We start from the raw sequence: 13,651 nt of genomic DNA, 5'->3' as shown, positions 1-13,651 counted from the left end.
AGGGCTCCATTTGGGAGATACCCATGGTGTGCAGCATCAGGGCTGTGGATGGCATGTGTGGAAAATAGAACATGAATATTCTCTTTGAAAGGTCACGCAGTCGTTCAGCTAAAATGGAAGGCTCAAGGTTGCTCCATTTTTCTGTGTTTCGGTTTGGCAGAATTGAAAAACAAAGCAAGGGAATAGAATGGGATATTATTTGCCAATATTTTAGCTTCAAGGCTTTTCCCAAGTCTACATAGAACAACCCACGGTTAGATACATGTACAGTGGGAGAGGGGCTTGGGGGTTGCCCTGTTTTCTTTCTTTCTTTTTTCTGTTCTGTAAGAATCAAAATGACCCAGGCTTGCCCAGCGTCCCCAGCTTGTCACAGGTGCAAGGCAGCGAAAGGTCAGGAGCTTAAACAGATGGCACACACACACACACACACACTCTGTCCTAACACTCCCTCAGGGACTCTGGATGTATTGTACCACACAGCAGGGAAATGCTTCACCCGATCACACACACACACAGACAGATGTTGTGTTTTAGATAACACAGCATTATTGCTATATCAACTGATGCTTGTCATTATCTATAGGCAACGTCACATGAATTGTCAGCTAGCTAGCAACAATGACAAGACGCTGACATTCTGATTTGTTTTCTTGTTATTGATTTGACATTGAAGTCATTCAGCAGACGCTCTTATCGAGAGCGACTTACAGTAGTGGGCGCATACATTTTCGTACTGGTCCCCCGTGGGAATCGAACCCACAACCCTGCGCCACATGGGACTACGGCTGTGATATCATGTCTCGTTTTGACTCATTTCATGTGAATGCTAATATGGCAAAACATTTGCTAGCTAGCTAACCTACAACTAACAATGTATTTGAGAGACAAGAGCTCATTGTACAGATGTATTTATTTTCAATAAACATTTGGAGACTATACAGTGGGGAGAACAAGTATTTGATACACTGCCGATTTTTGCAGGTTTTCCTACTTACAAAGCATGTGGAGGTCTGTAATTTTTATCATAGGTACACTTCAACTGAGAGACGGAATCTAAAAAAAAATATCCAGAAATCACATTGTATGATTTTTAAGTAATTCATTTGCATTTTAGTGCATGACATAAGTATTTGATACATCGGAAAAGCAGAACTTAATATTTGGTACAGAAACCTTTGTTTGCAATTACAGAGATCATACGTTTCCTGTAGTTCTTGACCAGGTTTGCACACACTGCAGCAGGGATTTTGGCCCACTCCTCCATACAGACCTTCTCCAGATCCTTCAGGTTTCGGGGCTGTCGCTGGGCAATACAGACTTTCAGCTCCCTCCAAAGATTTTCTATTGGGTTCAGGTCTGGAGACTGGGTAGGCCACTCCATGACCTTGAGATGCTTCTTACGGAGCCACTCCTTAGTTGCCCTGGCGGTGTGTTTCGGGTCGTTGTCATGCTGGAAGACCCAGCCACGACCCATCTTCAATGCTCTTACTGAGGGAAGGAGGTTGTTGGCCAAGATCTCGCGATACATGGCCCCATCCATCCTCCCCTCAATACGGTGCAGTCATCCTGTCCCCTTTGCAAAAAAGCATCCCCAAAGAATGATGTTTCCACCTCCATGCTTCACGGTTGGGATGGTGTACTCCGGGGTTGTACTCATCCTTCTTCTTCCTCCAAACACGGCGAGTGGAGTTTAGACCAAAAGGCTCTATTTTTGTCTCATCAGACCACATGACCTTCTCCCGTTCCTCCTCTGGATCATCCAGATGGTCATTGGCAAACTTCAGACGGGCCTGGACATGCGCTGGCTTGAGCAGGGGGACCTTGCGTGCGCTGCATGATTTTAATCCATGACGGCGTAGTGTGTTACTAATGGTTTTCTTTGAGACTGTGGTCCCAGCTCTCTTCAGGTCATTGACCAGGTCCTGCCATGTAGTTCTGGGCTGATCCCTCACATTCCTCATGATCATTGATGCCCCACGAGGTGAGATCTTGCATGGAGCCCCAGACCGAGGGTGATTGACCGTCATCTTGAACTTCTTCCATTTTCTAATATTTGCGCCAGCAGTTGTTGCCTTCTCACCAAGCTGCTTGCCTATTGTCCTGTAACCCATCCCAGCCTTGTGCAGGTCTACAATTTTTCCCCTGATGTCCTTACACAGCTCTCTGGTCTTGGCCATTGTGGAGAGGTTGTAGTCTGTTTGATTGAGTGTGTGGACAGGTGTCTTTTATACAGGTAACGAGTTCAAACAGGTGCAGTTAATACAGGTAATCATACAATGTGATTTTCTGGATTTTTGTTTTAGATTTCGTCTCTCACAGTTGAAGTGTACCTATGATAAAAATTACAGACCTCTACAAGCTTTGTAAGTAGGAAAACCTGCAAAATCGGCAGTGTATCAAATACTTGTTCTCCCCACTGTATATAGTTATATGTTGTCAACAATCTAAGCCAAACCCGTTTATAGCAGTCTGATATGGTAAATGAATGAAACACGTTGAATCCAGTATTTCATGCAACAGTAGCAGGACTTTTCTGTCAGTCTTCACCTCTCCTGTCCTTTCCCTCTCCATATCCCATCCCCCTTTCCTCTCCTCTTGTCTCTCCGTCATCTCTTTCAGCACTCTCACCATTTCCATTTAGGGTAGCGATGCCCCTCTGCCAGTAAGCAAGGAATGCACTGTAGTGTGTGTGTGTGTGTTTATGAGAGTATTTCGGGTAGTTGTGGGCATTAGATTATAGCACAGCCGTTATCCAACAGTCAGCCTTTGAATGTTTAGGCTTGTGGGCGTTTGCGTGTCATAGTTAGTGTGTTGAGGTGTGTATGTGTCTATCTGTTTGTGTCTGTGTGTGGGTGTCGGCATCTATTGTGCTGCTTCTCTGTGTGGAAGCTGCTGACCCCCTCAATAATAGATGGGCCTGTAGTGAATATTTAATGGACAACAGCACACACACACACCGGGGGGATGGAAATATAATATCCGTGCCTGTAAGCCTTTTAAACTGAACCTCTTGGGAAAGTGGTCTTACCCCTAGTGATGTTCTCTCAGGCTCTCTCTCCGGCTCTGTCGGTAAAGGAATACGGTGGAGTATAGCCAGCCAGTTACTTAAGACCACTCACCTCTCTCTTCCTTTTCTCTCTCTCTCTCTCTCTCCCACCCTCAGGGCTCTCAGGATGCAGCAGGTGGTCAAGAGGGTCTCGTCCCCCCATCCTTCTCCGCCTTCCCCCCTCCTCCCCCTCCACCCCCCCAGAACGGCTTGGCCCTGGAGTACGGGGCCAGTCTGTACGCCGCAGGGGCCATCCAGGGGTCGGTGGAGGCCGGACAGGCAGGCCTTAACACCCCGACAAGTGTCCCAAACAGCTTAACCACCCACGTGAGTTTGGTTTTTATTTTGCACAAACTTTACCAGCGAGTTCGTTTCACGCTGTGAATGAGCGAGTAAGTGTCTATTAAATCCCTACTTTCTCGCTGTCTCTTTCTTTCTCTGTCTGTCTGCCTCTCTCACTCTTTCTTCCTATTTCTTTCACTCTTTCTTTCTCACAGCAGTCAGATGTGTCGTCACAGATTGATACCCAGTTGGTGGGTACAGGAGGTGTTGGCGGGGGGTCCGTAGGGGACGACTCAGAGAAGGGGACCCCGAAACGCCTCCACGTCTCCAACATTCCCTTCCGCTTCAGAGACCCTGACCTCCGGCAGATGTTTGGGGTACGAGAACAGGAATATTGTCCTTTTTCCCCATCCACAACCCTGACATTCTAGATTAGTTAGTGATTTAAAGGAGCAATCTGTGATTGCTACATCCATTTTAGGACTTTTAAATTAGTGTTTTAGTAAAGCTTCCTTAACACGGAGCAGGAAAAAGAGCAGAGAATTAAGAGGCACTAAGAGGAATAGAACTGATCATTAAAAAGTTCTGCATGATTTCTGCTAGTTTATATGTCCGGTAGAATACTGCCACCTTGTGTTAAATTTTTGTATTTCATTTTCAATGCAGTAGTTTGCAGTGCCATGCTTATTGATGCTGCCCCCCCCCCCCTTTTTTTTCTACAGCAATTTGGAAAGATCCTCGACGTAGAGATCATATTCAACGAGAGAGGATCGAAGGTATGACATGTACACATCAAACTACCAAACCTGTTCATTTTAAGTTACATTACATAATACTCTGCACAGAATGGACATAGCTTACGCACATTTCTTCATATCCCTTATCCTTCTCTTATATTCCAACCCTCTTGTTTCCATTCCATCCCCTTCTGTTTCCATCCTCAACCCCATTTCCTCTCTAGGGTTTTGGCTTTGTGACGTTTGAGACGAGCGCAGACGCTGAGAAGGCCAGAGCTGCTCTCCACGGAACTCTGGTGGAAGGACGCAAGGTTGAGGTAATTTACCCTCCAAGAACGGTGGCCATTTTGTTTTTCGTCTTTGTGAAATTATGTCCGGTTGGCTTAGTATGCTCCTCCATCTCCAGTTGAACTGTCTCAAATGGTTTCGGGGAGTCTGTTTGTGTTTAGTGTTATAATAACCCCCTTTCCAGCATGGTGCGGTGGTGCCTCACAGAAAGATTGATGCGCACGATGTCTTGGTTTTACATCACTTCCTGTTTCGCGCACTGTCCATTTGCACGTTTTGATCTTCAGCTTTATGGGTTTGCCTGGATTGCAAAGCATGCTGGGTGGTTTGGCAACAAAATGGTCTGGGAACAGTGTTTTCCCGTGACACCTTTACACACTGTGCCTCTGGATGCTGCTTATGACACGGCATGCGAGAGGGCGTGTCTTGTTTTCTCTGCTGCACCCCTTCTTTATATCCATCATCACCATCACTTCCACGATCAGAATCCGGGCTTTATTGGTGTTCACTATTTTAGAGGGGACGTTCTCCCTCTCCTCTCTTCCTTTATTTTCTTCTTCTGACAAACAACCAACCGTGCTTGCTTGTGTTTGTGAGAGATTCTCTTGCATGGGCTACCAATCGTGTTTCAGAAGACCGGTCAGGTGATGTGACATAAAAGATTGCCTCCTTTTCTTTCCCCTACATTCCGATACCTGTGTGCTTGATTGTGAGTCAGTGCACAGTATTGAAGTAGTCTGATTGCCTTGCTGTATGTTGACATTGCTGCATGCATTAGGTTGTTGGTAGGTATTGGTATGAGACTGCCCTGAGGGAGTGTGGTGGTGACGTGTTTGATCTGCTGCTTATAGATTCACTGGTGATTTTTGGGGGTCTATATGTCACTCATTAAATAAAGGCAACCCACACCCCACCCTCACTTGCATCCCCCTTTTCCAAGAGTAATACCTGGTGTAATGGGGACAGGTTCTGCTGCAATGCCTCTGTTTTTCTTTGTCAGCATGACTTGGAGGATCTCGGAAGGACAACACCTCATGCTCTGCCATTGCTTTGGCTCTTGGTTTTTAGATCCATGCTTTATTTTGAGCTCTTCTGCATGCTCTCAACCGTTATGCACTCCTCTGCTGTGTGGATGTGGGCCTAAAACGTGCGGGTGAGAGAGAGAAATACGGGGGAAGAGGGGGAGAGAGAGCGATGGAGAGAGTGACGAGTGACGATGATACGGCTGTCTTCCTCTCCTTTCCCCCCTGTTCTGTTCTGCTCCATCTCTTTCTCTATCTTCATGCCGGTCGGTCTGTCTATCCTTGTTTGTCTCTCTCCCCTTATATCAACCTGTGTTTGTTTGTGACCCTCAACACCTGTCCATATTAGGCTTGGGCGATATCCAGATTTTCATACCGTCCTACCTGCCATCCCAGGATTTACGGTATTACCGGCATAGCCCACAAGGGGCACTAAAACCCCCCCCCCCCAAAAAGCCCGTTGGGCATCTTATTACTAGAATGCTAACAACAAACTATTTGCAAAGACCGGGAAATCCTGCTCATAAAGTTATACAATCATAGCTAGTAGCTACCGAATGTCATTTTCGTTGCGTCTGGACTTGTACAAGCGAAGGTGAACGAGAGAAATTGTGCAAAAGTTGTGATGCATGCTTCTCTGAAAGAAGATCCAGCATGTGTACATTCAGCAGAGGTGAGAAGAACGGAGGAGGAAAAAACCTGCTAGTAAGGAAGCACAGGGGGAAAATGGCAGATAACTAACCAAGAACCCTTTGACTTCTCACACATGACAGAAAGCCGTGATAAGATATCTGATGGCAAACATTTCGTAGTGAATTGTATGAGTGTAACTTCATCGCCTCGTGCGGCGCACAACAGTGACTGGCCGATAGATTTACAACGCTGTGGTCTCACCAGCTCCCGCTGTCTCCTGTTGTGCCATTTGCCAGAGGTGGGACCAAGTCATTGTTTTACAAGTCACAAGTAAGTCTCAGCGCCCAACTCCCAAGTCGAGACAGGCAAGTCCGAGTCAAGTCTCAAGTCAAGACAATCAAGTCTCAAGTCTTTAACTTTGAGTTTCGAGTCCTAAACAAGTCCTAATGTGCTCTTCACCAAATGTAATACCATTTCATATTTTTAACAAGAGTAATAGTTAGTATATTACATTTACGCAAATCATGAATGCTTTTAAAAATAACTATATTTATTACTTTCCAAATAAATGTTATATTTCCACGGAAATACATGGGTAGCCCCCCCCCCCCCCCAATAGTGATCGACTATCGAGGATCGCTATCGGGCACTGTAGGCTTGTACACAATCGCCCAACCTTGTTTTAGGAACATCAGGCAGTTGTAGCTCAATCTTGGGTGCAGTGATCACATTCCTGAACTGACTGTGTGTGTGGAGGCTCATTGATTTAACATTACGTTGCCTACATGATACACTAGTAAAGTAATACAAATATATAGCTGTCAGCTATATTAGCCACGACTTACCGTTCTTTGTGCAGCTTCAAATGTCGAACAACGTTGGAAGTTGTTGGGCCTCACTAATTTTCTTCCCGCATGTTTTGCAAGTTGCAATCCATTTTTTGTTGATACAGCGTCGTCTTTATAACTGAAAATAATAATTTTGGGTATCATCTTTCCAAGGGCTCCATCTGAATTCACCCGGTCGACATTCCTCTGCACTGCCACGCACAACTTTTTCTCAGCTGGCACAATTTGATTGGCTGCTGTCCGATTCAAACTGTAATCCGTTAAATGAAGAGTTTTTAAAAGAAAATCATAATTTTTTATATTTGGGCATCAAGTCAGGTCGAGTCATAAGGCTCAAGTCCAAGTCAAGACACGTGTCATTTGTGTTGAAGTCAAAGTCGAGTTGCAAGTCATCTCATTTGTGACTCGAGTCCAAGTCATGTGACTCGAATCCAAGTCATGTGACTCAAGTCCACACCTCTGCAAACAAACACTTGACTGGCTCAACTGTTCTGGGAACAGCGGTAAACTTCAGAACGTAAAATAATGTGACCGGTGAAATGAAGAGCGCAATCTGCTTTATCGCCGAATGTATTGCACAAGTTGACTGCAGGTATTAACTTAAAAAGTTACTACAAATATTCAAATTTATTGAGAAACTTCAAATAAATAATTGAGAGTATTTGGCTTTTTCCAAATACCCTAGTATACGGTATAAATGCTATACTGCCCAAGCCTAGTCGATATACCCCTCTCCATCTGTCCATTCTCCTTTTTAAGTCTACTCCAATAGAGTATTTTGTTATGTGTTGTTTTTTTTTACCAAAAAAAGTTATATTATCTATTACTTCTTTCAACATTAATGAATTACGTTACTTATTACTCCCTGGGGAAAGTAATTAGTTACACTACTCTTTATTACTTTTGTGTTACACCCCAAAATGTTGCGCTTCCTCACTCAATGTAAACAATGCCAACGTTACCCTATGTAGGCCTATGCACCAACACAATTAGCCTAATAATGACAGACACAATGTCTACTGAGGATAGGGGCAGCATTTCCTCTACTACATACCCAGCTACATGCTGGTTCTGCTCCCCCTGGGTCCCAGCCTGTCCTCCTGAACCATTAGAATCAAACCTTGGTTGTTTGGATGAGGTAGGCCCACAGTCATCTTCAGCAGCAGGGTCAGGTGTTTCTCACCTGGGCAGAGTTGACATTTTACTGTGTTATTCTTGTCATCTTGTCCTACCAAATTAAAGTAATGGGAGTACTTCCACACTGGGAAAGTAAGTGTGTAAGACGCTTCTGCCATTTCCCCATCTTCCTCACTTAAGCAGTTAGTAGTAGTGTGTGCATAAACAGGAACCTGGTGAGAGGACATATTTTAAATGTTATATATATATATTGCGCCAACAGAGGGAATAATAATCTCACACATTAACTTGGATCAATAAGTGGAATAGGAAGGGAATGATAACTGTAATATTATTACTACAATTTGAACAGTAACTCCGACATATTACTCGTTACCACAAAAAGTATTATTATTACTGTAGCAAGTTACTTTATAAGGCGTTACCCCCAACACTGGTTGTGTTGAATAGTTCAGTGACTTCTCCCTGACCCATAGGCTTCTAGATTGATCCCTCAACTGTCCCCCTCTGTCTCCCATATGTGTATGACTGTATCTGCTCATATGTATTGGGTATTTGTAGTTACATCAATAGAGGTCAGCTTTGTGTCAAAAGGTGACCAATCACCTGTGACATCACTTCATGACATCACTTCCTCTGTGTACCTCAGGGTGGGGGTGGTTGCTTTTCATCACCTCATTGGTTGTTTTTGTTTTGGTTAATTTCTTATTATATTTTCTCTATTTCCCCCTGATGATTTCTGTGTTGTTGTCAGTCTCCACGGTAACCGCTCGCGTGTCCTCACACCGTTTCCCCAGCAATGGTAAGTTGTGTACACATGGCATCATTTTTGAATGACACCCCCACCCCCCATCTGCCAAATAAAGATAAAGTGCACCCTATACACACACAAAAATACAATAAAAGTGTCCTTGACCCGGCAGGGTTTGATCGAAAGGATCTGATTGGCTAATCCTGTGATTGATTGTGGAGCTGGCGAATAAAATGCTGATTAGAAAAACCAATGGCATTTGGATCGCATGGCCTTCCAGACTCTTTCTGTAACATTTAAGATAAGCTGATATAAAACGCATCTGCAAGCGCAACTGACTACCACTTTATGCAATTAATTCCATTCACCACTCTTAACTGCATTCAAACATTAATTATAGAGCTATTGACTTCCTGCATGGTTGACTATCTCTTGTCGTCTGTATCATATAGTGCCACTGTCATCTCTATGTTATGTATAAGCTACCTTTCTTTAGTGAATACCAAACGGTAGATTGCTTTGATTCAACAGCATTTTGTTTGGTACACTAGTAGTGGGTTTGTTTGGTACACTAGTAGTGGGTTTGTTTGGTACACTAGTAGTGGGTTGGCATGATAAAGCATGAACGCGTTGGGGTAGAAGTCAGTCTTGGTAACGAGACAGTAGGTTTTGTGCGCTGGCTGCAGTTGTCGATGTAGAAGGGCAACGTAGTCTATTCTTCACATTAAAACGAAGGTTAAATGACACTTTGTACAAGCTAAGGATATGCAACTGATATCGAATATATAAAATACTTCAAACTAGTTACCAATGGAGACCACCACGAGAGAGAAGATCATCTTGAAATCACCATCAGTATCACATCTGACTCTCAATAGGATAGTATATTTAATTGGATTATGTGCCCAGACTCTTATTATGTCCACGAGGAGTTTCGTTTTAATGTTGAGCAATGGTTTGGTTTTTGATGGTGTGTTATATTAGTGTCTGCTTCTAGTTATTTGTAGTGCGACACTGAATTGCAATGCCTGACAGTGTTTCACAGTCATGGTTTGATTTGGTTTTTTGAGGAATGACATTTGCACCCCCCATCCTCTATCTCTTTATTCTGTCCTCTCTCCGTCTCTGTCTCATCCCTCTCTGTCTCATCCCTCTCTGTCTCATCCCTCTCTGTCTCATCCCTCTCTGTCTCATCCCTCTCTGTCCCAGCTCATGTATTGGATCATATATGTAGGCAAACGGTTAGATGTTTTATCTTTTGTTTTGATTAGTTTGTTCCGCATCTTGGTATTTTGTTTAGTTTTTTTGTTCATGAGAGAATTTTTTTTTGTGCATTTCTTTCTCTCTCACTCTCTCTTTACCTCCCATCATTTATGTGTTCCCATGTCTTTTAATGTGGACTGGCTATTCTTCCTGCATCCCGCTCTCTCTTCTCCCCCCTTCTCTCTCTGTATGATGTGTGTGACTTGATTGGGAGGGCTGCCAGAATGTTTTGATTGGTCTATATATACTGCATCTGATGCTTGCTGATTGGCTGGTTTGGCTCACCTTCTGGTCATGTGATGCGCTCTTGATTGACTGGCTGCGTGTAATCTGTGTGACCTGTTCAAGTGATGAAACGTTTTGCATCGTGTTCAACAGAAGCTTACTTCACCCTCTTTTCTCTCTTTTAAAGGTAGCAATGCCTGGAATGGTCTTGGATTTCTTTTGAATGCCTTAATCTGAAATGTGTTTTATTTTTGTTCAGTCTGTGTGTGTCAATGGTTAAATTATTGTGAATACTCACAAATTCCTAGTTTTTTATCCTTCAAAAAGAATGCATATATCAATCAATTACCATTATCACTTTACATCAGCAAAATGAACCTCTTATCCAAGCGTAGACACTACTGTCACTTTTTCCAATTCATACGACAGTAGCAGATAAATGTTGACAAGTACAAACACAGTTTTTTACTAATCTCAATTTATTTGCGTTAGTTACATATGTATTAATAATCTGAGTTAGTAAAGTTATAGCCATTTCTAAGTGTATTGACGCACTCATATTTAAAATATCTAGGGTCTATTTGTTCTGGTAGTACTGAAGGTTATGTTGGTGCCTGTACTGTGTGGTTTGGGCATAGAAATACAATGAATAGAACGGGTGTCCCCATTCAAGTCAGTGATGGCATAATGGGTGGTTTGTCGGCCATTGCACGTATACCCATAATACCAAAGCAGTAAGTAAAAGCAGGAAGTGTACCCATCAATCTGTGCTGTGATTAAAAAAAAACTGACATTTACAAAAAATACAGTACATTCCGTTGCATGAGCCACATCACTATTTATTTGAATGAACAGTCTACACTATCATGGAAATGATTACTTCACACTACCAGGCAGATATTGTGAGTGTACCCTTGAGTTTAACGGTCAGTTTTCCAGGGTTAGAGGTTCCATGCATGTTCTATTCATTCTATTTCTATGGGTTTGGGTATACAGGAGGAGCCTGTGTTGTTTGTGCATGGAGCAGGCAAGGGTGTTTGTCCCTCAGGTCCGGTGTGACCCCTCGTCGTGTTTTCTTGACCTCTGACCTCTCTCTGACACCCAGGTCAACAATGCCACAGCCAGGGTGATGACCAATAAGAAAATGGTCACCCCATATTCTAATGGAGGAGAGGGGCTCGCCGCTCTACCTTATGGTAAAGATAATATTGCTGGTTATAACTGCTGAATATGAACAACAAATTAGTAGCAATGCAGTTGCATGTGATTACATAAGTGTAATTGCATAGTATGTTTAACTTGTTGAGATATAGATGTTGAGTGTTACTCATATTTCTTATCCTCTTTTTCCTCAAATGTACATTAGGGCTATTAAATGCCAACTCCCCTACAGCCGGGTGGAAGTTGAGTCCAATGGTTGGAGCCATGTACAGCCCAGAGCTCTATACAGGTGAGATGCTAACATTGTTAGACTAATTTCATCAACACAGCTGATGTTAGGAGATGCTAACATTGTTAGCTTAAGTCTTCATTTCATCAGTATAGGTGTGATGCTAACATTGTTAGCTTAAGTCTTCATTTCATCAGTACAGGTGTGATGCTAACATTGTTAGCTTAAGTCTTCATTTCATCAGTATAGGTGAGATGCTAACATTGTTAGCTTACAGTGTCTAAGGAAAGTATTCAGACCTCTTGACTTTTTCCACATTTTGTTACGTTGTAGCCTTATTCTAAAATATATATATTTTGTTAAATTAGCCAGCAATCTACACACAATACCCCATAATAACAAAGGCAAACAGGTTGTTAGAAATTTCTGCAAATGTATTAAAAATAAAACAAGTATTCAGACCCTTTGCTATGAGACTCAAAATTGAGCTGCGGTGCATGCTGTTTCCATTGATCATCTTAGATGTTTCTACAACATGATTGGAGTCCACCTGTGGCAATTTCAATTGATTGGACATGATTTGGAAAGGCACATACCTGTCTGTATATGGTCCCACAGTTGACCGTGCATGTCAGAGCAAAAACCAAACCATGAGGTCGACGCAATTGTCCGTAGAGCTCCGAGACAGGATTGTGTCGAGGCACAGATCTGGGGAAGGGTACGAAAAAATGTCTGCAGCATTGAATGTCTCCAAGAACACAGTCGCCTCCATCATTCTTAACCGGAAGAAGTTTGAACCACCGGGCTGGCCGCCCGGCCAAACTGAGAAATCGGGGGAGAAAGGCCTTGGTCAGGGAGGTTACCAAGAACCCGATGGTCACTCTGACATAGCTCCAGAGTTCCTCTGTGGAGATGGGAGAACCTTCCAGAAGGACAACCATCTCTGCAGCACTTTACCAATCAGGCCTTTATGGTAGAGTGGCCAGACAGAAGCCACTCCTCAGTAAAAGGCACATGGCAGCTCGCTTGGAGTTTGCCAAAAGGTACATAAAGACTCTCAGACCCTGAGAAACAAGATTCTATGGTCTGATGAAACCAAGATCGAACTCTTTAGCCTGAATGCCAAACATTATGTCCAGAGGAAACCTGGCACCATCCTTACAGTGAAGCATGGTGGTGGCATCATGCTGTGGGGATGTTTTTCAGCAGCAGGGACTGGCAGACTAGATTGGATCGAGGGAAAGATGCAGATGTAACGTAACAAAATGTTGAAAACGTCAAGGGGTCTGAATACTTTCCGAAGGCACTGTATGTCCTCATTTCATCAGTGTAGGTGAGATGCTAACATTGTTAGCTTAAGTCCTCATTTCATCAATATAGGTGAGATGCTATCATTGTTAGCTTAAGTCCTCATTTCATCAGAATAGGAGATAGTGAGATGTTGATATGACTAGCTTTAGCCCATATGTATTCCTTTATATTAGGACCCTTCGCCCCACAATGGACCTCCATCATAATTAAAATAGCCTGTTTCCCCTTTCTGTAGACTGTTTGTTATTTTCTGTAGACTGTTTGTTATTTTCTGTAGACTGTTTGTTTGTTATTTTCTGTAGACTGTTATTTTCTGTAGACTGTTTGTTATTTTCTGTAGACTGTTTGTTATTTTCTGTAGACTGTTCTTTTGTGTAGACTAACTCTTTGTTCTTTTTTGCCTCTCTCTGATTTCTCTGGCCTGTCTCTCTCAGTCCCTGGCTTCCCGTACCCTGCGGCGGCTGCCACAGCGGCAGCGACCTTTAGGGGCGCCCACCTCCGGGGTCGTGGCCGGCCGGTCTACAGTGCTGTCAGGGCAGCCCTACCCCAGCAAGCTATACCTACATACCCAGGGTAAGTGTTACTCAATAAAACACACACTTTTACTGCATGGTGTGATATAACAAATACACTTAATTGCGTTCGTTTGGTGCTGCACTGAAATATCATTTCTTTGTCTGAACATGAGAATATTGCGGTCTACTGCGCAGTGGCCACA

At 43.3% G+C, this 13,651-nt stretch overlaps 1 protein-coding gene across 6 annotated transcripts in view; it reads left to right on the top strand.

Annotated features, from left to right (window-relative positions):
* LOC109865819 (RNA binding protein fox-1 homolog 2) overlaps positions 1 to 13,651 on the top strand; it is a 36,850-nt gene that overhangs the window by 16,738 nt on the left and 6,461 nt on the right. For 5 of the 6 annotated variants that reach the window (XR_004204449.1, XR_004204450.1, XM_031799289.1 and 2 more), the window contains 7 exons: positions 3,164 to 3,373; positions 3,544 to 3,705; positions 4,051 to 4,104; positions 4,290 to 4,382; positions 11,338 to 11,428; positions 11,599 to 11,682; positions 13,368 to 13,506. Coding sequence is in view for 4 of the 6 variants with exons in the window: in XM_031799289.1 (XP_031655149.1) it covers positions 3,164 to 3,373; positions 3,544 to 3,705; positions 4,051 to 4,104; positions 4,290 to 4,382; positions 11,338 to 11,428; positions 11,599 to 11,682; positions 13,368 to 13,506 (833 nt within the window). In the remaining 2 variants the exon portion in view is untranslated. The remainder of the gene's footprint in view (positions 1 to 3,163; positions 3,374 to 3,543; positions 3,706 to 4,050; positions 4,105 to 4,289; positions 4,383 to 11,337; positions 11,429 to 11,598; positions 11,683 to 13,367; positions 13,507 to 13,651) is intronic. The other variant, XM_031799288.1, reaches the window with a different exon arrangement.

This window comes from Oncorhynchus kisutch, linkage group LG20 (assembly GCF_002021735.2).
Source record: "Oncorhynchus kisutch isolate 150728-3 linkage group LG20, Okis_V2, whole genome shotgun sequence".
Taxonomy (NCBI): Eukaryota; Metazoa; Chordata; class Actinopteri; order Salmoniformes; family Salmonidae; genus Oncorhynchus; species Oncorhynchus kisutch.
Note: the sequence above shows the minus strand (reverse complement) of the source record. Positions and strands in the feature narration are given on the sequence as shown.